Genomic DNA, 25136 nt, shown 5'->3' with positions numbered 1-25136 from the left:
TACTTGGCAGTGAACATGAACTTTAGCAGTGCATGATGGGATTTGCAAGTGTTTGGTCATAAACCAAAGTATTCAACAAATTAAAGCTGGTTGTGACCGTTAAGGAAAAGTCAGGGGATCACCAAAGTCATACGAACACATTATCCGGACACTGCGAATACATTTAATCACTAAATATCACTAAAATAAAAAATGTCAACCTATTTGTGGCACTAAAGTTGGGGGATCACCAAAGTCTGTATTCATCCAGTAGTTGTTGAGATATTTCAGTCTAGACTGAAGTGGTGGGCGGACCGACCAGCCGGCTAACATGGCTAAAACATTTCTCGCATTTTTTCTAGTTGAATAAACACAACACAAACAAAAGTGTTTGGTGGTCGGTATGTGCGTCACATAGCTGGTTCTGTTGGAGTGCTGATGGAAGCAAATTCCACTCCATCCACTGCTTTATCCATTAGGGTATTAGTGGTTTCAAAACACCACCACACAGGGAATTTTAGCTGGGCAATTCAAACCATTGTGCCATATCAGTCAGATGATTTCAGAGTCATATCAGGTCAACCATTGGTATAACCACATAATTAACCATCCAGTCAGATAGATTTATGAGTAATATGAGTATAGCATGTTTTTTGGAACATTCACAACATGAAAAAACAAATCTATTCCAATACATTGAATATGCAAAATATAACGCTTAAAAACACAGCGGAATTATCTATTTACTATAATGAAGGTGTGAGGGAGTATAAAACAATAATATTAACCCACTTCTAACTGATATACACAACGACATAAATGATAAACTACTACAAACAGTGGATATAATACTCCTCCATTTTGTGAGCTGACTGCTTGCAAGGTTAAACAGAGTGTCAGGTTGTCAGAGGTTGTACAAGCTTCCTTGAGGTTATAAGGGCTCAGCATTTTACAAACTGGTTTTCTGTCCAAACTCTCCCCCATACAGTCAACTGGATCTCATCTAGCTCATTCAACTTCTGCCCCCAAGACACCTCCCCTCAAGGTTGATTCAAGGTGCATAGTTTTATAAAGCATGAGTGGCACAAAGACTTTATATGGGGAGTTATGGGTATGATTATCACCCCCTGACTAGATGAAAGTGACATGGTCTCTTTCTATAAGAGGACAGTTCTCCTTGCACATTGTGCCGCCGTACCTTTATGTTTTGTTGGCCTTTAGTTCACCAGCTCTTAATTCTATTTCATATTTCACTCTGATTTCATTCTGATCAAAATGTGAAAAGCTGTCAGAACTGCATACAGTGACTGTCTGAGCCTAATAGAAACGTTTTTTATCCCCACAGAGGCACTTCAGTATAGAAACTGACAAAAGAATGCTGTGATATACAGAATTTAAAATGAGGAGATAAGAGAGCAGTGTCGCTGAGATCCACATGATGGATTTATCATACATTCTCCCACTCTGAACTGCTGAGCTATTAATAAGCTCCAGCTGTCTTCCCAAATTCCCTGTGTGACTGGCAAACTGCAAAACACATAAACTCTACATGGGCTGAGATAAAATAACAGTTAACTCACACTGTAAATTTGGTGTTTTGGTAACTTCGTGCCTAATCTTTGTGGTTCGACATCCTCCCCGATAATCCATTTAATAAGGTGTGTCAACAATCATGTGCCTTCCAGAATGACTCCTGAGGTAAATATAGCATCCTGAGGTGACATTGTGGAGCGTCATGGCCTCGTGTTTGTTATGTTGCAAACAGAAAGCTACAGACCGTCAGACGCAGGATGTGATTAAGTGAAGCACAGCTTAGCCAGAGAGCTATTTAGAGACATCACTTTAATTGAGTTCCATTCAGAGTATCCCTTTCAGAGTAAAGTCCGGGAGTCACACACAGACATGAGTGTACAGGAAGATAAATAAGGGAGCTGACAATAACAAAGACCAGGATCATCCCCCCTTCCACCCCCTATAGTAAACTGAGAAGCTGCAGCACGGACAGGTTGGGCAACAAAGGCAAAATAAAACAGACTGGTACAATAGGTAACAGCACAGACAGTGCATATATCACTGTGTCCGTCACACGCTACAGGATAATGTGTCTTCTCAAAACATCCATGGATCATGCAGTTACAGCTTTGCAAACTGAACAAAAAAAAAAAGAGACAGGCTGAGAATGATAACAGATGAATCAGAAAGGGATCATGTAGTTGGTTTGGCCGGGGTAAGGGTAGAGACGTCTGACTGGTTTGGTACACCTAGTTCCGTCCACGCTGGCCCTGTGTGCGCACTCATCGCTGTCAGTCCTGCAGGCACCGCAGTGGCAGCTGAGAGCCACCGGGTAGGTGAACATGGGGTTGGCGTCGAGGGGACAGCCGGGCAGTATGGCCGTGCGGTATTCCACCTTGTCGTAAGTGCAGCCTCTCTGGATAAGGAAGCGTGGGCCGAGTATATCCCTCATGTTGCTGTCCTGCTCACCATACACAAACACATAAATACACTTATAATATATTTTAATTGCTTAAGAGGAAAAAACTTTATTTGGGATGCTTGTTTTCAACTGAAAAAAGGGACCAGAATAGTTTCATTTTTAAGTCCCAATTAGAGGCAGGTCCCCTTTACTAGCCTGGTGTGGTTACAAAATTTGACCAATAAGACAATTTAATATCAATTAGACGCCTGGTTTGGATTTTATAAAAATTCTTTTGATGTATAAAACCTTTTAAAGCCAACCAGGGTCGCCTGCTTGAGCGAGTTCCAAGCTGCTTAGATCACCTACACAAATACTCACTGTTTGATCTGTTTGATTCTCCAAAATCAATCAGTAAAATGTCATGTCATAGAAGACTTTCTCTTCTTCCTCTACTGTTTGTTGGGTATGCTTTTTTTCGTTACCTTGCTGGCTACAATATCTAAAGTAGGCTACCGGAATTAAACGTCAGTCCCAAATATAATGACAGCAAAAACGTCTTCTTTTTTAAACATTATAACAACATTAAAAATTTTCTGTTATAATATATATTGAATCAAAATACCCAAAATGTATTTTACTGTAGATTTTAATGGGAATAATTCTTACTCAGAAATGCCATTTTTCTAAAAGATAACCTATGTTTCACTCTTTTCCCTTATGATTTTACATCAGTACATATGCAATTAAACTGTATTATCTTATATAGAAAATACTTAAAGTGAATATAATAGTTCAATTTGTTGGTACCTTCAATTTACACTGTTTAACACTTTTGTTGGAAATGTTTTCATGAATAAAATTCTTGATCTAGTTGATTCTTTCCAGCCAATCAGAATTGAGAATTGTCATTGGCCATGGTATAAACTTGTACTGCTCTTCCACCCCAAAGGACATACATACCCTTGAGTAGCAAAATCCCATGCAGATGGTAGTGTTGATGGCCACACAGAAGTCACACTCTGGCCTCTCCACATACAGGGTGAAGTCAGTGGGTAAACACATAGGAACAGCTGGACTGAACAGCAGGAAAAGGAGCCAGCAGCTGAACACTGCAGTCTCCATGTTAAGCAATGTTATTTTTTCCCCACAATTAATTTAGGACCTGCATGAGGAAGGAAAGATAAAGAGACAAACTGACAACCAGATAAAAGAGAGGATCAAAAGTTTGGCATCTTAAATATTATTCGTTCTCCTCTGCATGTGACAGTTACCTGCTCAAGAGATGCTGGCTCATGCAGGCCTGATGATGATGCTGTGAGGCAGAACATCCCTGCTGAACAGTATTTATACCAACATTATATAATCCACCTTTACCCAAACTAGCCGTTATCTTCTATCTGTGACGGAAAGGAAGAAATTAACTTTTGGTCCATTATGTGGATGACATGAATTAATGATTTCCTTCATGAACAAAGTTCATGCAGTAACCAAGGAAATGGACTCAATGGGTTCTGCACCAGCTGTGCAGCTCTGAGAAACTCTGTCCAAAGTAATCTAAAGCAGTGTCCACTAGATGTCACAAAATGCCCAGAAGCTTGATTTCAGCTAGAAAGAATGCATGATTTTAAAAGAGACTCTCAGACTCTAAGAGGTTTACTTCCTTTTCCAAAACAAACTAATCTGTCTCTCATTTGAGTAAAAATTAACTGAAGAAAAAGCCTTTTTCCCCACACACAGCTTTCTGAATGTGCATGTCCAAATAATGCTTTGTGCACCATTCAGCAATGTCAGTTCCCAAGATGTCACAGTCCAATCTTGTACTGAACACGGGCAGAAAACATTCAGAGCAGGTTTATCTAATCTGCTCTGCTAGTAAGTAAAATAAAAAATGCTGCAGTAGATCAGCATTTATCTCTAAACACCAAATTCTTCACACAGACTTTAAGCTACTGACATGTCAGTACTTTGACTTGAAAAGTCCTTATCTATATTTTTGTTTAATGATTGACGAGCATCGTCTCAATTGTCATGCATGTGATTGTTTGTAATGTCATTCTTGCTTTTGCTTTTATCTCCTCTTTATTTATTGTTCAATAGGATTCCTACAGACAAACACACAATTCTCTTAGCATTCCTGTTGCTGTGCCATCTCACAAACACATTGGACAGACTCTCTTTTCTCTTCTTCTCTTTCATTTCAATCACAGGACCTCTCACTGAAGTTAAGTCCACATCTACAACTGTTATCTTGTACAATGCACATGGCTGACGTGTTGTCACTCTGCAGTAGTGACTACATCCAGCGAATAGGGAAACATGCTCAGGAAGACTATACAACACTGTGAAAGCATAAACAGTATAGTGTAAGTTCAATGTCCATTTTAGCCACTCATTCCTTCTCCTCAGCTCTTACTACTCTTTACAAACATTAACAGTAAGTGTCATTTTACATTAACTTTTGAAGATTTCACTGGAACTGATGCTCTCGTAAAGACTCACTTGAATGAAATCAACCATAAAATCTCTATTCATTGGATTACTAATAAGTTATCACACTTAATATATGTTATTATTATTATGTAAAAGTCCCTGCCCAAAGCTTACACATACTTTTTCTTTCTCATCAGCAATATTTTCTTTTACTGTAGTCGTCACTTTTCTCCCACTGACACGTGTTTTTGAGTTTAAAATGACATGCTTTCCTATGCATCACTGGATACAAGATACAGAAGTGCTAAATGAAGCTTTAGTTGTCACATGTGTGTAACCTGCCCTGCCTCCGGAAATTCCTCACATAATCAATAACTACTGAGTAGCCTGGAGTTGTATAAAGACCCACAGTGGATGTGTCACTATGTCACATCATTACATAAGGAATCGAGACATCATGATAACATAAAGTCTCTAATTTGTCATCAGAACAGAACACAACCTTAACAACACCACAGGATCATCACCTTTTACAATCACTGGCTGACTTCAGTACTGCGTGTCCTTGATAGATTATTAACTTAAGTGAACTAATCTTTATAGTCTTCCGAAAGCATCAGAGTGAACTGGACTCCTGCCACTTGCAGCTGAAATATCTCATTCCTTTTACAATTAGTTGGAGCAACTCTGATAACTGATTGTTGGATTGGCACAGCCGAAGAGGACTAAAACTTGGATTTTTCTGTTCTTTGTTGAAGGTTTGAAGGGAAGCTTTCAAAATGAGTGCAGCTGATGACTGACAGTTGACTGAGTCTGTCTTTAGTGTGTATTCTGGCTGTTGGTATTGGTATATGTGACGATTTCAGGATCATTTGGAGGGAAGAGAATTAAATGTTGAATATTGCATAAGACAGAAATTTCTTGACGACAGTTCAGAGAGAAGTGTTAGTAAAAGGAAGCTACTTCTGCTGAACTAAACATGGTGGGTACAGGTGGTCCAGTGGCCACTTTCTCTGTGTGGGATTATGTTGTGTTTGCTGGAACAATTTTGGTTTCAGCTGGTATCGGCCTTTTCCAGGCCATTCGAGGCCGTAAGGAGACCAGTAGCGCTGAGTTCTTGCTAGGTGGACGGCAAATGACAGCTGTGCCAGTTGCCATGTCGCTCACTGCCAGCTTCATGTCAGGAATCACAGTCATTGGCACACCTGCTGAGGCCTACAGGTTTGGGGCTGCATTCTGGACCTTCGGCTTCGCCTATGCCATCATGTCTGCCATCACTGCTGAGATCTTTGTCCCACTTTTCTACAGACTGGGGATCACCAGTGCCTATGAGGTGAGGAAGTGATTATAGCGGTACAAAGGCTAGCTCACATGTGCAGCAGGAAATGAGTTAAAATGTAAAGATCAATAAAGCAAGTATGGTTTATTGGAAAGCTACAGAAAGCAAAGGCGGTTTAAAATGATCAGGGGTACACGAAGGTTGTACAGAATACAACAGCTATAAAAGTATTTCCTCCAAAAAAACCACCTTTCACATTATGTAAATGTGGATATATTAACTAAACCACTGTGTATGAACCAAATCATCAGTTCAATGATGTCTGACTAGTTCTCCTTTTCCTTTTTAGTACCTGGAGATGCGATTCAGCCGGCCTATTCGGCTAATTGGAACATCAATGTACATCGTGCAGACGGTAACTAAACATGCTTTTATCTAACAGGAATATTCAATGACTTTTTGTATTTAGATAATTAAAAACAAAAGTAGCAAACCCTGAAGAATGGAACAAACATCCATAGTTAGCATGGGAAATGTGACATGGCAAAAAGCACCTGTCTTAGTTCTTTTTGACTTTATGTAAAAACTGATTCTTGAAACCAACTCCAAGATTAATATGAACCACATGCTTGTTGTGTTTCCAGCTAATCAACTAATGGTGGCCTCTTTTCTCAGGCCCTGTACACTGGGTTGGTCATCTATGCTCCAGCTCTTGCACTAAATCAAAGTAAGTCTATAATGGCAGCAACAGTTCTGAATAAAATGAAGTTAGGTACCTTTGCTATTGTCGATTTGTGACTTTCCACCTTTGCCTCTCCTGTCTACTTCTTCTGGACAAGAAACCTCTGGACAAAAAGGGTAGGGTTTTTTTCCAGTGTGCAGCCTCACTTAATTGTAGTTCAACCTTCAACCTGTAGTGTTCAGTCTAACATCTTTATAATGATCTATTTTATGATCCATTTTGTCCTGATAACAGTTTCTATATTACTGGTAGAGTTGTTAAAAAAAAACGATACAGCTGTTTCTTTCTTTCATGTTTATCTTAATCACAGTTTAAACCTTAAACAAAGAGGTGACCACGTGTAACAAGGAAAATGTATCGTTAGTGCCAAGTTACAAACATGGATATGTACACAATTTCAGAGAGGTTATGGAGACTTACGGAGGCTTTAAGTTACTAAAACCGGCACGTTGTTATGTCTCAAGAGGCTTATTTTGATTATATGAATCATAATGGTGCTTTTTATGTAATTACTCAGTCACAGGACTCGACCTATGGGGAGTGCTGGTGGCTACAGGAGTGGTCTGCATCATCTACTGCACTTTGGTTGGTACAGTGCATGTCAAAGAGTATCATGTATTATATTGAATGAATTATCTGCATAACAAACAGACTTGTATTTTAAACTGTTAAACTAAAAGGTTCATTATATTACACCTATTTTAGTTTGGGGTTAATGAAGCTGTCTGATCTGCTTATGAAACTAATGAGAGTTATTCTCTGCATTATAATAACATTACAATAACCTTCCACTATCACTAAATTGGAAAGACTGCATAAAGGTACTAAGATACGGTGGCTCTAACGTGGATTTTGTTTCAGGGCGGCCTGAAAGCAGTAATCTGGACAGACGTGCTGCAGATGGTGATCATGCTGGCAGGTTTTGTGGCTGTTATAGCTCGAGGAGCTGTACTGCAGGGAGGCCTGGGGAAGATTTGGGAAGATGCTGGTCAAGGAGGCCGACTAGAGGCATTTGAGTACGTACACAAGCAGAGTTATTATAAGTTTTAAACTCATTATGATACCAGATGGGTGGGGCTTCCTGATCAGAGAAATTAATTTGCCACAACAGGAAAAGGAAATTCAATCAACTTTTCCATAATTGTTATATGTAACTCTTAATTGCTCTAGAATCCAAGGAAGGAGACTTGAATAGCAATGATGCCTCCTTATTTCCTCAATAGTGTCATCCCACATTATTAGAAGTTTGTACTGTTGACCTTCAATATTCCTTCATGTTGTTGACTTTTATCCCAGTTTTGACCCAGATCCTCTGAAGCGACATACTTTCTGGTCCATTACAATCGGTGGCAGCGTGATGTGGACGTCCATCTATGCAATCAACCAGTCCCAGGTGCAACGCTACATCTCCTGCAGAACCTTGGGACACGCCAAGATGTGAGCGTTCCTGCTATGACAGTATAGTATTGGCTAAGAGCGAAGGTTCATGCACTGACAAGTCTTCTAACATCTCCCAGGTCTCTGTATGTGAACATGGTTGGCTTGTGGGTAACTGTGAGTCTGGCTGTGTTTTCTGGCCTCACCATGTTCTCCATTTACAAGAACTGTGACCCACTTACAAACGGCGATATAAGCACCCCTGACCAGGTAACTGCAGCTGCAATTCTTTACTCATCATTACATGGGTGTCATGCTGTTTGACAAGCATTAGGAGTGAAAATGCTTTACATTTGTAAACTAGCTGCTGCCCTACCTCGTGATGGATATACTGGCAGCCTATCCTGGAATCCCTGGCTTGTTCGTGGCTGCTGCATACAGTGGCACCCTTAGGTGAGGCCTGACACAAACAAGGAAAAAGGGAGTTATAAGAAGCTGTGTTGATAAGATAGTAGACACGATAAGATGGTAAGGAAGAATGAACTTGCAATACCTGGCTTATGCTGTTTCCTGCGAAAAGTCCACATTGTTGTTCCGCTGAAAATTGAGCAAGTTATTGTTGCACTTTCATTTCTAGTCATTTTATTTATACATAATGCCAGAAACAACCACCTACGTGCTACCTGATAATCTTATATGTGATCTAATCTGCCACTAAATGCATCAACCTTTCCGTTCTGTTCAGTGACTAACAGCTTACCCTTTCGTATTTTTCAGCACGGTGTCTTCCAGCATTAATGCCCTCGTTGCTGTCACTATGGAAGACTTTATTCTTCCACTGTGTAAAAACCTCACAGAGAAACAGGTGACCTGGTTGAACATGGGGCTGAGTAAGTTGTGTGTGAATTATTTTTACAGTAGCCCAAGAATACATTAGAAAAGGATAAAGTAAAAAAGCCACCACATACTACTGAGGACAAACTGTTCGAGCAAAAACACTCACATAGTACGTTCTGATGATGAATACCACAGTAGTCACTATACACTATGACTCCTATTACTTCCAGACTCACAAGATACCAACAGACCAAGATAACCATTATCTTATCTTGTTATTCTTAGCAGGTAATTTAGCCTGTTTCAAATTGCCCTGTATGAGTCAGGACATGATCAGGATAAGTTAAAGGTAGATATTGTATTGCTGTTGTCTTAATCTTGTTTATCCAACGACAAAATCAAGTCATTACTTGATGACTTAATGCTACAATAATGTGAGTGTTGTCTCGGGTAGATTTATTAAGACAAGGCTGGACATGCAGGAACATGAATGTAGGTTCTACAAACTTGTAGCATAAGATCAAGGTTGTGGCTCCACTTTCTCTTCCTCCGTGAAAGAAAGACATTGCACTGCCCTCTTAATTTATAGAGACATTGGTTAGACATTGGATCTGTATTTTGTATCTGCATGGATACAAAACCATTTATAACGACTGCCACTGCCCCACAGAGTAAAGAGTTTGAGAAAACTGAACTGAATGTTTTACAATCACTTTTCACCTGCAGATACCATGGGCAAGAAAAGACAAACAATTAATTAAGTAAAAAGCACAAAAAGCACCATTCTCCTAATGCAAATTCAGACTTTAGTTATCTATTGAGAACATTTAAATATGTATGAATACTGCGTCAGAGTTAGCACCAATGAACATTTAGATCTGTACTTTGATGTGATTCTATCCTTTCTTCTACTTTAATAATGTTGATTGTAACATCTCTCAGGTGTATTCTTTGGTGCCCTGTGTATTGGGATGGCAGGAATTGCTTCACTGATGGAAAGCATTTTGCAGGTAAACCTCTCCGACACCATGCACCAACAGTAGTGCAGCCATTTATTGCTCGACAGCACCACCAAGAGCTGAATATTGAGAACTACAAGGCTCCTGACGGTTTTCTATTTTCAGGCAGCTCTGTCCATATTTGGAATGATCAGTGGGCCTCTTCTTGGTCTTTACCTATTAGGCATGTTATTCCGCACACCAAATTCAATAGTGAGTATTTCCTATTGCTGGAACATTCACTGGCACAACTGCACCCTCTCATAACACAAAGAAAACGTACTAAAAAAAAACAAATGTGACACATACAGGAAGTATTTGACTGCAGTCATATTTACTTTGCAGGGAGGACTTGTGGGAATGATCATTGGTCTAGTGTTGACTCTGTGGGTGGGGATTGGAGGCCAGATTTACCCACCAACAGCTGAAAAGACAAATCCTCTCCCACTCAGCACTGTGGGTTGCAACAGCACCACGGGCCAAAACTATACGACGGCAGCTCCATGGACCAGTCCTGTGACCCTGCAGCCTGAGTGAGTCATGTTACATAAAATAAACGTCCATGATGCACATGATATGGTTAGAATAAATATGAATACTCTACTTAATGTAGCAAATGGATACAAAGTCAAAACATAATTCAAGGCTTTAAGCTGCCCTAAAAAAAAGATTTACTTGCATTTGCCAATTCATCATAAAAAGTAGAAACTTCTCAGAATAGATTTTGCTGACATGAAGCTAAATCAGAGTCCACAAACTTGAATAAGCAACCCACTGCTTTTCTGGACTACTTTTCAGACACAGATTTCTGAATAAATTCTGAAATCCAGTTGATAGGCGCAGTAATGAGAGTTAAAATCCAAATGCATAGAGAGAAGATCCAAAGACACTCAGACCTCCATGTTTAAGTATAAACAGTATATACATAAAACCTGAGCTGCGACTACTTTGATAATTGTTTCATTGTTTAGCTGTTTTATATAGTAATTGTAAACTGAGTATCTTTTTGTTGGACCACTGGTTAATAATTGAGAAAGAAATCAGCAGATTAATCAACAATAAAGATAACCGAAACTTGCAGCCCTACTTTATACAGCATATCACCATAAAGAAGTGGCAGAATGACAGGAGTATGACACCTACAATGATTTCCTTTGTGTGACAGTGTCAGGCCACCTCTGGCAGACTCCTGGTACTCTCTGTCCTACGTCTACTTTGCTCTCTTGGGTACACTGACCACAATGGTGTCTGGTCTGCTGGTGAGCATCATCACAGGTGAGATATTATTTCCTTACCTCTACTTCCACTGCAGAGGCACATAGACATGCTTGTGTGTTCTAAATGTTTAAATGTTAGAGTCTAAATCCACCATAAAACAGTTATTAATATATATTAATATTATATTATTTATTCCTTTTTAGGCGGATGCAAGCAAGAAAAATTGAACTCCGATCTGTTTGTGAAGAAGAGTGACCTGATCTGCTTTAGCTGGTGTGGTAAACCAGAGGTAAGAGATTGACCCTTTGGTTAGATAACTGGTAACAAAGTGAGTCCTGTTATTAACAGTCTGCTGAATCTTCTCTACAGGCATCAGACGTCACGGAAAAGGTGGCAACAGACTTTCATATGGAAGCTGACAACCCAACATTCACAGACTTTGACGTGATGAGTAAAGACGCTGAAAAAGCCACCAAACTGTAACGCTGCTGTATGAATACATTGTTCCTTCATGGAGACGTGTTAATGTATTTTTTATAAACACATAAATGACAAGCCACGATTGTTTTGCTGCTACATACCTGTGGTGCATTTAATTTGCAAAGACAAGTAATTGTATGTTCCTATTTATGTTGATTATGTTTCAAGCATCGTTCTAAAAGTGATATAACTGAATAATTTAAGATTTACTTGACAGAAAGGAAGAAGAGCTAGACAACGTGTAATACAGCTTGGCAAACTGAACTTGAAAAGGATGTAATTCAAATTCCAACACTTGCTTGCTTACGTGGCTATACGTGAGGTGCTTAAACAGAAAAAACAAATCCACAGTTGGACAATGTTCTACAACAGCTGGTGTTATAATTTAGTGCTTTACTTAAAGCAGGGAGTTTCTGCTGTTGTCCTATTCTTCACAATAAGGAAACAGCATTTAAAATAACACAAGGTCACCACATCTTTTACTGATTTTTACGGACTAATTGCGCTGCTCACATTTCCTGCTTAGCAGTGATGTGGCAACACTGTTTTGCTTTTATTGCCCTTTGTTCAATTGTTCTCTCTGATAGCGGTTACTAGCCCTATATTTCCTACCTGAACATTGTCCTCTGACGCAGACAGTCAACCTGCAATATTGTTTGTTGTTTTACAATATGTATATGGCATTACTGGTTTGAAGGAACAATGGCCATTGAATTTTAAGTATTTGTATACTGCCTTGTTTTATATGAAAATTGTACACTCTCTAGAGATTTCCTGTACCAATTAGTCACAAATTCTACTTCTCAATAAATACTTTGTAGAAGTTCAACCGTGTTGACTGAAAACACAGTGCACAAATTCAGCACAGAGAACATCAGTGAATGTATGACCTTCAAATGTAAGAGAGAGAGAGTACAGAACAAGGAATCCAAGAGAAATACATTAACTGTGTAGTTAATGTTCCGGCCATGCGGTGTCTACACAGGGTTGTAACATTCATTTGAACTGAGCAAGAAAGAGACAGACAGAGAGAAATTGAGCTTTGGTCTTGAAATAACCCTGCCCTTTGTCTCCTTGGCAACATACAATAGAGGAAGTTTACAAAGCACTGACCTGCCCACTTTTACCTGCCACTATGCCAGCAAATCAAGCCTTCAGCTATTTCAGGTTTGTAGGAAGTGGAGAGTCAGTCGTGACATGGAGGCAGGCTCACTGTCGGGGAAGTGAACTAAGTTACTATTTTCACTGATTCTAACAAAACAAGGTGAGCCTTTTTTAACTCAGTCTACAGCAATAAGTTCTGCAAAAGTAATTTAGTTCTTAATCAAGGTTTGGACTTTGCCAAGCTTTCACAGGATCGCAAGATGAAATGTGTTTCCATCGACTAACAACAAAAGATCCGAGCTGATAAGCATAAGTCGTGTTTAGTCTGGATGTAGTAATTTCCTGTAGATGTATGTACTTACTGTTGTAAGTAGATCTGAATGTAATCTTTGAAAACGCATTACATATGACCCACTTACAAAAGGCCTTACACCATGTTTACAAGCATTGTTTTCCCTGCGTTGCAGTGTGAGGGGCTCAGACTTTAGGTCTAAACTGTAAAACTATTAATAAGATGAAGGAAAACAAAGTGTTTTTACAGTGTTTATTTTAAGGAAGTGTTTTTCAGCCCATGTTTTGTTTCACAGTACAGGACCTAATGGCCATGGATACCTTTGCCACCTTGGCTTGTTGCCTTCTGGCACTTTCCTTTGCTGTGGCACAAACAGAAAATGGGAGTTTGACTACAATCACACCTACAATATCAACCCCTGATGTAAACCTGACACACACGACTACAATGGCATCTAACTCTACCGTACCTGTGACTGTTACCTCAAACTCGACTGACGACACGACTCCATTTACCAACAAGACCCACAACAATGAAACATTCACCAAAACTACAGCTGCTACAACGGAGAGCACAAGTCATCTCCAGACTTCTCAGCCAACAACCATCATGACTCCTCTGACAAATAGTACATCACTGACGAAGACAACACCGGGAAATCACACTCCAACATTTACTGCACCAACAACGCCAGCAATGCAGACGACAGAAGCTAACACAAGTACACCCGATACTACAGTAATTACAACTGCAAATTTGTCTCACACTGTCTACACAACCTCAGATTCACCGGACAGAAGCACACAAGGTAAGCACCGGGATTCTTGTTTCATTAATGATTAACCTACTTATTGTATGCTGCTATTTAACTCATATAAATGACTAATTGCTTCGTTTTTTACTGTGTTATTAGGTTTGCGTCTAAACATGTCAGAAAAGAATATGACTATTCTCTTCAGCGTTGTACTTGGAGTGTTTGCTATGGCCGTGGTTGTGTTCATGTTTCATCAATGCAAACAGAAAATCCAATACTTGCACCAACCTCTCAACAACACTGATGACACGGGTAAGGAGTTTCCTGTCATCATACAATCAATACAAATTATTTTGTTTGTTATTAGCAATTAAAAATACATAATAATCATTTATTAATTATATTTTCAACAGATGCATTTGTGGCAGGCGATGACACACTCGTAATTTCTGGAGGACTTTATGATGGCCATCCAATATACGACAATGTACCAACACCCTCAGCAGACCAATCTCAATTCCGCCTCGAGTTCCTTCATTAAGAAGAGAGTGTTCGTACACTTTGTGATCACCTCTGGTGCTCGACAGGCATGGACAATACAAATCATCCTCACCCGTTAATTAGTACAATTTCAAGACTGAAATGTCCCCACTGTGAAATTCAAATTCTTGATGAGACTAATGGCAGAGAGGAGGGGACAATGACGATGTACAAAACATTCAAACAAGGACGATGCTGATTGATTTGAACATTTTACTAATCAATGTCAATATTAGGATACATGAATATATTAAATTATTATATATATTAAGATTATAATACTTAACAACTACACCATTTGTGCAGAATTAATTACATTTCATTTGAAGTATTATTACACACAACACAATGAACAACAATAAAATACTGAAAAACATATGAGGTGTCTCTACAGTCACTTCTTCTTCCAAAACCCAAACAAACTGGAATATGAACACCTAAATCTTTAACAATACCGTTTAACTGAACTATAACAATACTTTCTATGCAAATTGAGAAATAAAGTTGCCTGTTGTTATTATAAATAAGTCTATTTTATCCCAAACATTACTATATATGCATGTTAAGAATGTTGAACATGAACATGAACGCCTTAACTTCTAAACTTGATGATGAACGTAATGACTGTTTATCTGACCTGTAACAGGACTATTTACGCAAAGATCTTCTCATTGGTCTTCTTCTTTTTCTGGTCACAGCCAGTAACAGCAGTCCAACCCGCATCTCTCATTCTTTTCATCGCAGCTAGCTTCAAGAGGTTTCCTGGTGATTTATTAGTGACAGGGCTCTGCTTCTGAAAAAGTGTGTATGCATTTTCATTAATGAATTGATTCCTCTTTGCCATATTATTATAAAAATAAAATAACACCACTATGGTTATTTTACCTTTTTGAAGATGTTGAGTTTGCAACGTGGAGCAGAAATATTGGGTGCGGGTGCACCTGTAAAGCTCTGTAAAAAAGAGGAACAGAAGACCAAATCAGCTCTCATGGCCATCTTGCACAAACGGTCAAATGAACAAAACTAACACAGGTTTATGATATTGTATTCTTCTGACAAATAAATAAAAAATAAAAAAAACCCTCAACCAATAAAAATACAACTCACCAAGATATCATTTTGATCTGAGCTGTCAGACTTGGGGTCAAGCTCTATGGCACTCTCTCTCCAGCGTGCTGCAGGATCAGAAGGGGGTGTCCTTATTCTATAAGACTGTGAGGGATTTCAAAGAGTAAATGTCAGCAAGTCATTAATATTTTTTATTCATTTTGAAAAATGTCAGAATGATACTGCGTATTACTTTGATCTTTGATGTTCCGCCAACCCTGTTTGTAGTTCTTCTTGGGGTTTTCAGGTCTTCATCGTGAATATCCTTTGATGAAAAGTCAATGTTAGTTAGAGTTGAATGAATGTCAGAGTCATTATACACGCTACAATAGTAGACAAAATCACATATATTAAATTCTATTGGTATACTCTACAGCCAGTCAACAATTACTTTATGAATAGATTAAATTGTCTACCTTGGTCTTTGGTGTTGTTCCACGTGATGTTCTGATGGATTCAGAGTCAGATTCCTTAACCACAGAAGACATAAAATGTTATTACAATTACATTTTGAGTATCATTCAGTAATAGCCTATAGTTACATGTTCACACTGCATTAATTCACTGTTGATTTACAGTACAGTGAATACTTAGAAATACAATTCTCCTACACATTAATGCAAATGAACACAAATACACAGCCTTTGCAGGCACAAGCATGCACACCAAAACCCCATCCTTTTATTTCTCTGCACATATTTTAGGTGAATAATGGTTAAAGGTAATAAACTGGCATCCTGAACAGGATAATGGTATGAAAGGAACAAACAGACAAGTTAATATACAATATCTACAGTATTTTACCTCAACCTCTCTTAAACATTAAAATGCAAAATAACTTATGACAACTTGATTATACGATGTCCAACTCACCCCAACAATTAAGAATGTGCCTGACATGACACAACTTGTTCAATCTGTCTAAAACCTTCTGGTAAATTAAACTTACAGTTTTCTTCGTAACTGCAGTTCTCCCATCATCTTTGCTGTAGGAGGGAGTTTTCTTGGTCCTAGAGAAGTCAAATATCTGTCTCTCTTTTGGAGTCTCTGAACACCTCCCCTGTTTGCAGTTTATGGCAGGTGACTAAAATTTGAAAATTAATTATTGGTTAAGTACAAGTGATGACAAACCACATCATCAGGGATAGCCCATTTGCTAATGTACAGGTTTTGTACCTGCTTCTTCATTACTTCTGGAAGCTGAGTGATTTTCATTGATGACATTTTTTTTTTCAAATCAGTTAGTTCCTTCTTCAGGTTTTCCTAATAGCAAAGAAAAGTGTTTCTCAAATAATTAAGTGTTTCTCAAAAGTTAAGTGCAAGCTGTTTCAATAAAAAGCTAAAAACCATCCAAGGACATACCTTCTCTGTCACTTGTGTCTTCAGCTGTATCTTCAGCTGATCATTATCGTTCTTATGCGTCAAGAGATCCAACTCCTGATTTTAGGTTTGGAAATGTCAAAATATAATTTATTCATAATCCAATTTACGTTAGTGAACATTGATTCATGATTTTTCTGCATCATACCAGTGATTTCCGATAGGCAACAACCTCCATCTCTTTCTTCTTGTTCTCAGACAGCTCTGCATCTTTTTCCTCAACCATTCGGTCATACTGGCTCTGGTAATAACAAGTCATGTTGACAGTCATGTTTCAGACAGCAAAACATACTTCATGATAACCTTACCTTATGTTTTTCCATCAGTGCAACCATATCTGCTATCTTGTGTTGACACTTGAGTTCTGTATCTTCCTTTTTCTTAATGGCCTCCGTTGCTGTTGTTCTGAGCTTTTTTACCTGTAAGACAGAGTTTCTTTATTCAGTTCTTCTTTATTCTTAAGAGCTAAAAATGTGGTAAGTAACATAACGTTATATAAGTAACCTCATTGTCAAGCTCTGCCGCAAAGATTGATTTGGACTCAAGATCCTTAAGCAATTTCTGATGGTCTTCCTCATTCAGTCTTTTCAAGTTTTCAGACTCCTTGTGAAGACTGTTGATCTAAAGACAAAAAGAACCATCTATCATACAGGGCTATACTTATGAGTTTAAATCTTTCATATCAATATTAAGTACTGGAAGATTTAAAAAAAAACATAACACCATACCACAATTTCAAGTTGACTGGATTTTGCAATTTCCTTTGCTATTTGTTTGTTAAGCTTTTTATTCTGAAAATATAATAAAAGTGAAATGTTAGCTAAATAAATAACAAAGCCATCCTATTCTATATTTACAGTTCTATAGTCCTCACAAATACCTCTTTCTGGCATTCCTCCTGGGCTTTAAGTTTGATTTCAATTTTTTTCCTGAAATTGCAGAGCTAAAAACAAAAAAAATTCTTGTTACTTGCAGGAAAATAATTAGCAATAACAGAACTGTCAATTTTCTGTTTTACAATCACCTTTGTTTCCACAGCTTTTATTTGTTTTTCTTTTTCTGCAATTTCCTTCTGCTGATGTTCACACTATACACAAAATAACAAATAAATCAGTATATATTACTTTCAGAACAACATCTTTCTGAAGCCTTGTGTCGTTATTGATAAATGATTAAGTTAGCATACTTACATTTTCTTCCATTTTCTTCTGCAGAGTCTCAGCTTCCTGATATTCCCCTTGGATTTTGGTCTGAATAGAAGTTATTTCCTCTCTATTTATTGGAAATATAAAAATCAAAAACTAATCACAATCTAAATCTAAAGTACACAATGTCAAAACTCTTCAGGTCTCTTAACTGTGAACTCACCGTAAACATTGGTTTTCTTTTTCTAGTCTTTGAATTTCGCTTGTGAGCTTCACCGCCTTCTCCTCACTTGCCTGAACAGTTATATTTGTTATTCACATGATACAATGAGTAATAAAACAAAACTGGCATCTAACGCAAACAGCCACTGTACACATGAAAATGATCTATCACATTTAATTAGATAATTCAGACCTTCATGTTTGCCTCAATAGCCCTCACAGTAGAAGATCCACTCTTAAACTGCTGTTGAATGGCTGTCTTCTCAGACTGCAGCGCATTAAAGTTGGATAACAGCTCTTTGTAGTGTACTCTTAAAAATGACACATATTTAACATTAGACATTAAGATTATAACACTTTAATATAATATTCTACTTTATATGCTCAGTGAATGATTGGCTATTAAGAACTTACTCATGCTGCATAATGTCTTTCCTCAGTTGCTCCATCTCAAAGGTGTGTTCTTTGTTTTTCTTCATTTCAGTAAACAACCGTTCCTCCAGCTCCTGCACTTTGGTCTGAGGGAATATTAAAATAAACATAATAAAGCTATGTATTGTATATAATACACATATCTCTGAATATTTTTATAAAAACATTTTCCCCAAAAAGGTGTAAGAATGAGATGATGAATGTAGCAAGAAAATAAAAATCATGTGAAAACCCCTGTCACTGTGGACATCTCCTTTAAATCTTCCATAGCCTTTTCAGCAGATTCACAAGTCTTCTTCAGTAGATCATTTTCAGCAAAGGCAACCTCTGCTTCATTCTGTATCAATAAAAAATGGAAGAAGTTAGAGCATACATTTCACGTATCTGTATTAAACTATTATTTTTCCCTCTGAGGTGAGGTATCTATTTATATCACCTTTAATAGCTGGGCTTCTTTAGTTTTCCTTGAAAGCTCAGCTGTGAGTTCCTCCACTCTGACTTCAGTGACATCAATCTTACCCTTCATGGACTCAAAGGATTTTGAGTTTCTGTCCTAAGAACAATAATAGCATACCAAGAGTGTCAAGTAATCTTCTGTAGTGTTCAGACTACAATGTATGTCATAGAAGCAAAGAATATACTCCTCTAGAAGATTAAAATACACCTTACCAGTTCATCTTCAAGGAATTTGATCTGCCCATCTTTCTTTGCACTCTCCTCCATGGTCTCTCCTGTTGGGTAAAAGATTTTCTTTCAGCCTGACAGCAGAAAACAAAAATATCTACAAATTTCACTCAGTGAGGCTTACCTAAAAGTGTGCTCCTTCTTTCAAGTTCCTTGCTGTTTGCCATGAGTTGATCCTCCAGTTCCTTGGTCCTTGAAAATAAGTCATAACCACAACATAACGGCATGAGGAAACATTGTGATGGAACAGGACAATGCTATGAATGTTCAGGAGTTAATTATACCTCTGTATCTCTAAAGCAAGTGAATCCTGTAGCTCTTGAACAGTTGTCTGAATCTGCTCCAACTTCTCTGCTTGTTGATTTTTAACTCTGCTGAGCTCCTCTAAGTTTAAGTCTTTGCTTTGAATAATCTCTGCATATTCTTCTTTACATTGTTCCAGCATTGCAGCAACAGCTTCACGATTTTTCTGAGGGAAAGAAAACATTTTAATCAAAGCAGACAGAACACAATAGAGCAGAGTTTCACTGAAAGTGTCAAGGATTTCGACACACTCACCTCAGTTTCCTTACAGCGCTGCACTGCAGTGTGCAGTTCTTGAAGAAGGGATTCCTGTTCAGTTTTTGAACTTTTGAGAAGTTCATATTGTTCATCTGTAAGTTAAAACATACTTAATGATATTATCTTTGCTATAGTTTTCTTATTACAAAGTGTCATAATACTGCTCACTGAACTCACACTGGAGAAAAAATAAAAAAAATATATTTTAGAATTCCTCAATAAGGCCTACTTTTGCCACTTTTATTATAATTTTTGCGACATTGCACACAAAATGAAATACACAAAAATAATAACTATTATGTCATTAGTAATAGTTTAGATAATTACTTTAGAATTCGGTTTGTCTGTTGATTTCACAATCAAAGTGGTTGTAACGTATAAGATAAAACCAAGATAACCTAGTCATGTGTTCACGCTGTCATTGGCTTGCCAGAGGAGAATTTGATTATCACTTTAACTTGATTATTTTTCAATCAAACCTGATCGGTCTTTGGACATTTGTATAGCAATGTTTAGCAAAACATTGTTGACAAAACACTGAATGTTGTTTCACAAAAAAAAGAAAGAAACAAGATTTATATAAAGCTATAGATATGTTATCTTGAAATTGAATAATGATCTCACTTGTTGCTTCTTGAAGCTGTTTGCAGTGCTTTTGGGTTTCATGGATGTCAAGCAGGATTTTTTGCAGCTCACTTTCCTTATCCTTGAGTTTTGTTTGAAGCACTGCAACCTGTGAACGCAGTAGCAATCCTTAAGCTGTTTCTAAACTTGTGGTTACATTCATTTCCCAAATAAATGTGTCTGATATAAAACCTTTATTTTACTAACCTCTTTCTCTTTCAAGTTATATTCTTGACGATATTTCTCTTTTAGATCGTCAAACTGCAGCAAGCCCTCTTTGACTAGAAAAAGATAAAATGGTTAATTATGTTGCTGGTGGACATGTTCTCTTGCTTGTTAATGTATCAATAACTCATCTATGTCATTTAAGGCATATTTTATCCTTCATGTTATTTTCAGAATTGGAGTTACTGTTACTGTACTGTTGTGTTGAGCCTAGTAGTCACACACAAAAAAAGAACAAAACCTTTATGCATCTCTTGTTGATCAGCTTCTGCTTGAAAACGAAGGCTTTCGAGTGCTGCAGTTAGTTTCTACAGAAAAAAAGAATTATTTGTAAACTGTTCATTAAACTTCATGTCCTACTGACCCCCTACTGACTAACCCCTATACAAAAAATATTATTAATAAAACAAAACTTAATTATGATATAGATTTAGAGGTGTTTTACCTGAATACTTTCACTATTTTCCATAAAGAGGTGATGTGTTTCTTCTCTTTCAGATTCAACTGCAAAATGTAAAGACTGGTTATTAATGTGTAATTATTTTCCACACCATAATATGGCTCTTTCAGACATGTATTTTAACATAAAAATTTAAAGCACTTTTTACTTACATAAATGCATTTTGTCAGCTGACCTCTGGAAAGTATCTTTGAGGATATTACACAAGTTCCTTGTTGCATTGTTTCTGGATATAAAATGTTGAATTTCATATTAGCAAAATATTTTATATAGACAAAACATTTATATTTCAAAATCAGATGACCATGTCTGTCTGGCTTTCACACATCACATCTAGTATGTCTCGGAGCCCTTTTGAACAAATAAAACTCTTACTTGTTTCTCAAATCCTCATTTTCACTCATCTGTTCCTCGAGCTTTACACTGAGACTTTCATTTCCAAACTGTAAAGACAGAACACACACAATTGATACCACTACAGATATGAAAGGGTATTAGAGTATGCTGTTCCTCTATTATAAATAATCCTTTAATAAAAAAAGAATACTGTATGTATTTAGAGAGAGTGAAAGACACATAAAAAAAAATATGTCAACGTGGCACACACCTGCAATTCTTGAATGGCTTTGCGCTGAGTTTCAATTGTTCTTTTGTTTTCTTGTAGTCTCCTTTCCTTTTGCACAGTATCAGTGTCAACTTCGACCTTCCAACACTTAATTTTCTCAACTTCATCAAACAGCTTGGAATAAAGCTGTCCAGGATTGGTATTCTTCTGGGGAATTTTCACAATGATGGGAAGTAAACTGACATACTTTACAAAAAACATGCTGCAAAGACCAAGTCTATCCTATTCATGCTTCACGTTTTTCTACAATGGAAAATATTACCTCATCTTTTTCCATTGGTGGCACGACTTTAATCTTGGAGAACTCTTTAAAGGAGAAACAATAAAACAATTTATCATAAGGTTTATGAAACATCTTTGTGCTGAAAGTACGGAGCCAATGTTGTTTAGCAGAAAATACCTTGTCTGGTTGGTTTAGCTGGTGCAACCATGCTGGTACTGGGGAAAGGCATCTGCTCTGTGTCAAAACATTTACTGTAACCCTAGAGGAAAACAGCAATTATGCTTAGTCATCATATGTATTAATGAAGACTACACCTGCCTCCATTCATTAATGTGTTTAACTTACAGCGAGGAAAACAATGCCCACAAGAGTGCATACTGTATAAGACTATATCTGGTAAAAGATGACTAATTATTATGCTGTATGACAGTGTCAGTGCTGAGCTAGCATTAAAGTGTTTTGCCTTTACTTCATTTATTATTTACCGTTCATTAACTATTGGCTAATTTAACTTACCTGCTGCAATGTATTCATGAAATCACCACAATTCTTCACGATTTCCTGAGGTCGAACAGCAGATACCTGTCCATTATTCACCCTGGGAGGTACTAACAGTTTGAAGTTAAAACTCCTGTCTCTCTCCATCCTGAAATGACCACACACATACAGCTTCTTTATTATAAACTAATGTCTGCTGTGGAAAAGACATTCAGAGCCTTTACTGAAGTAAAAGTACTAAATAAAAGTACTTCATTTAATTCCACACTACGAAAATACTCCACTAACGTTACAATATAAAGTTTTACTGAATGGAAATAAGGTTACTCAAGTTGCGATACTTAGAATTTGTTACCTAAAGTAACGTTAAGTAATGTTACAGTATTAGCAGTTAAATGTGCTTAACATTAACCTATTAATAGCTAAGTAACGTTACTTTCCACCACTGAGTAATATTAGTTTACTGAGCTTGAATTGTAACGTTAATGACAAAGTGAGACTTTATTTATTTATTTATTTTTTTTAAAAGTATATAACATTCATAATAGTAATAATAATGTCAGACAACCTTCACATTATTGCATTATTGTTGGCTAATAGGTCAACTAACAGTTAACGTTAGTTTGATAAGAACAATTCAGTTTAATGTTAGCCAGTTAAAGTTAGCTAACGTTAACTTAACTTAGCTCAACGTTACTGTTAGTTAACCCACCTTCAGTAACTCCTTGGCTACCAGGCATTAAAACATTTAGGTTAACGTTGTCACGACGTTAATGTGGCAGACAGCAGCCGGGTAGTTACTTAAGTTAATACTTATATAAATACAACACTTACATATCGATGGTAATGTTGAATAACAACCTTTTAATAAACGGTCAATGATATCAACCGTTTACTGCACCTAACGGCTGTTTAACGGCTCTTCAGCATCCAGTGCGGGGGGGGCGCGAGGACGTCAGTTGTGTGTAACGTCACGTTAACGGTTTATTTCAAACGGCCAACAGGAAGATTAATGTAACTCAGACGGGCCGAAATACACAACGAAAACCATGAATATATGGATACTACTGTGTGAGGTGGTGCATAAAGGATGCAAATTAACCCGGGAAAATGCCAAATTATGAAATATTGATTTATGTTTTCCTGTAGAGAAACCCCTGTTGAGTTACCGTTGATAGTCTACATCTCTCTGTATGGTTCACTAGCGGAACTTGACCTTTGCAATATGGCGACCGCGCAGACGCATAGGGGAGGCACACAGCAGCGGCCAATGGGGTATCTATATTTCTAACTTTATATCTATGGATTTCAACCATTGGCAGTATATTTCAACTGCTCACAAGTGGTCGTGGGACTAAAAGTCTGTTTGTCTGTTAATAATAAATAACTGTCCCAAATATATATATATAGTTATTTAACAGTAGCCTATATGTAAGATTAAGATAAGTCAACCCGAAGGCCTTCAGGCAATCAGCCAGAGAGATAATAATTCATAATCATAAGTTCTGAAAGGAAGAGTCAAGCCATGCAACTAGAAATGAATCAATAAAGCCTCCCTTTTACCTCCTGTTTGGTTTGGTTATATGAACAGGACATGCATTATTCAAGGGAAAATGAAATGAAAACATGTGCAATCATCTCTGTCCCTGAAATTCAGTACAAGTCTATTAAAAAGTAAAAAATAAAATAAAGAGTATCACATGGAAAAAGAGTAAACATGATGTTTGGAACATTGCTTTCTATTTTGATATGAAGGACCAATGTTCAGGTCCTTTAATAGCACTACAGGCTCGACCTGAGCAAGCTACTTCTACCATGACTACCCTCTCTAAAAGACATTAGTCATTATTGTAACAACCAAAATAGGAATAAATTGTGTTTAGAAGTGGAAAACAAATGCCTTCCAAACTTTGTTATAGAATTAGTAAAACTTAGTTCATATTAGGCAAGAGATGGGCCGGTGGGACTATTCTTTGATATACCCCATTTTATTAAACGTATTAATGTGACAAGAGAAAAAAAACATGTTGATTAGTGGTGAAAAGCTCTTTCCTACTTTCATAGTAAGCCCTGACTCTGCTGGTTGAAAGTCTGTTTCGGTTTAATGAGAAGTTCTGTATTGTGCTGATTTGTATCTTTGAAAACTACCAACAATAGGTTATAATATTCAACCAGTGAAAAACAATGTCAGAGGTTATTTCTGTCTGCTATTAAGCCTGCTTTGTATTGTGTGAGGGGGCCTGTTATTGTTTTCATTTTTACTGTGGTTGTTATAAAATCGCAAGAGCATAATTTGATAAAATGAGTTAATGCTGTGGAGGCGTTTATTTTAATAATCATAATACAAGTGTCACAAATGACTATACCGTAAATATAACAATGCACTTCCTCTATCCAGTTTGCTTTATAAAGGACAAATTACACAATACCGCTGTAGTTTCTGAGAAAAACAGTCTAGTGCATCTCTAAAGAAATGTTAGGGTTATCAGATTTATGAGAAACAC

The 25136-nt window shown here is 37.4% G+C and overlaps 3 protein-coding genes across 6 annotated transcripts; 1 reads left to right on the top strand and 2 right to left on the bottom strand.

Annotated features, from left to right (window-relative positions):
- Window positions 1-1802: 1802 nt before the first annotated feature.
- tshba (thyroid stimulating hormone subunit beta a) lies at window positions 1803-9043 on the bottom strand. 3 transcript variants are annotated; one of them, XM_051415718.1, is made up of 5 exons: window positions 8984-9043; window positions 8777-8820; window positions 8600-8683; window positions 3356-3557; window positions 1803-2452 (listed from the first exon to the last, which is right to left on the bottom strand). In XM_051415718.1, the coding sequence occupies exons 4-5, from the start codon at window positions 3515-3517 to the stop codon at window positions 2174-2176; spliced, it is 441 nt and encodes a 146-aa protein (XP_051271678.1). In that variant the 5' UTR covers window positions 3518-3557; window positions 8600-8683; window positions 8777-8820; window positions 8984-9043; the 3' UTR covers window positions 1803-2173. The 3 variants fall into 3 exon arrangements, with proteins under 3 accessions (XP_051271678.1, XP_051271677.1, XP_051271676.1); XM_051415717.1 differs by lacking the exons at window positions 8600-8683; window positions 8777-8820; window positions 8984-9043 and adding an exon at window positions 3667-5150 and having other exon boundaries at window positions 3356-3588; XM_051415716.1 differs by lacking the exons at window positions 8600-8683; window positions 8777-8820; window positions 8984-9043 and adding an exon at window positions 3667-5150.
- slc5a8l (solute carrier family 5 member 8, like) lies at window positions 5353-14824 on the top strand. Of its 2 annotated transcripts, none has more exons than XM_051415715.1 (18): window positions 5353-6158; window positions 6454-6519; window positions 6780-6831; window positions 7364-7431; window positions 7708-7862; window positions 8143-8283; window positions 8364-8493; window positions 8588-8676; window positions 9001-9113; window positions 10003-10070; window positions 10185-10271; window positions 10404-10591; window positions 11224-11333; window positions 11480-11565; window positions 11646-13020; window positions 13453-13960; window positions 14066-14218; window positions 14320-14824. In XM_051415715.1, the coding sequence occupies exons 1-15, from the start codon at window positions 5805-5807 to the stop codon at window positions 11757-11759; spliced, it is 1821 nt and encodes a 606-aa protein (XP_051271675.1). In that variant the 5' UTR covers window positions 5353-5804; the 3' UTR covers window positions 11760-13020; window positions 13453-13960; window positions 14066-14218; window positions 14320-14824. The 2 variants fall into 2 exon arrangements, with proteins under 2 accessions (XP_051271675.1, XP_051271673.1); XM_051415713.1 differs by having other exon boundaries at window positions 13448-13960.
- Window positions 14825-15098: 274 nt separating this feature from the next.
- On the bottom strand, window positions 15099-23540 carry sycp1 (synaptonemal complex protein 1). The gene is made up of 35 exons (XM_051415712.1): window positions 23467-23540; window positions 22651-22780; window positions 22312-22393; window positions 22174-22217; window positions 21894-22058; window positions 21662-21729; window positions 21439-21512; window positions 21272-21330; window positions 21068-21134; window positions 20809-20882; window positions 20602-20710; window positions 19975-20069; window positions 19701-19885; window positions 19541-19608; window positions 19402-19463; window positions 19169-19285; window positions 18965-19069; window positions 18715-18818; window positions 18494-18611; window positions 18302-18372; window positions 18124-18205; window positions 17958-18020; window positions 17814-17876; window positions 17662-17724; window positions 17438-17554; window positions 17242-17352; window positions 17082-17174; window positions 16916-16990; window positions 16730-16816; window positions 16503-16637; window positions 15970-16023; window positions 15747-15818; window positions 15554-15658; window positions 15332-15397; window positions 15099-15239 (listed from the first exon to the last, which is right to left on the bottom strand). Coding segments are annotated over exons 1-35 (3126 nt in total). The 5' UTR covers window positions 23469-23540.
- Between the last annotated feature and the right edge of the window lie 1596 nt (window positions 23541-25136).

Source organism: Dicentrarchus labrax, unplaced genomic scaffold (assembly GCF_905237075.1).
Source record: "Dicentrarchus labrax unplaced genomic scaffold, dlabrax2021, whole genome shotgun sequence".
NCBI lineage: Eukaryota > Metazoa > Chordata > Actinopteri > Moronidae > Dicentrarchus > Dicentrarchus labrax.
Note: the sequence above shows the minus strand (reverse complement) of the source record. Positions and strands in the feature narration are given on the sequence as shown.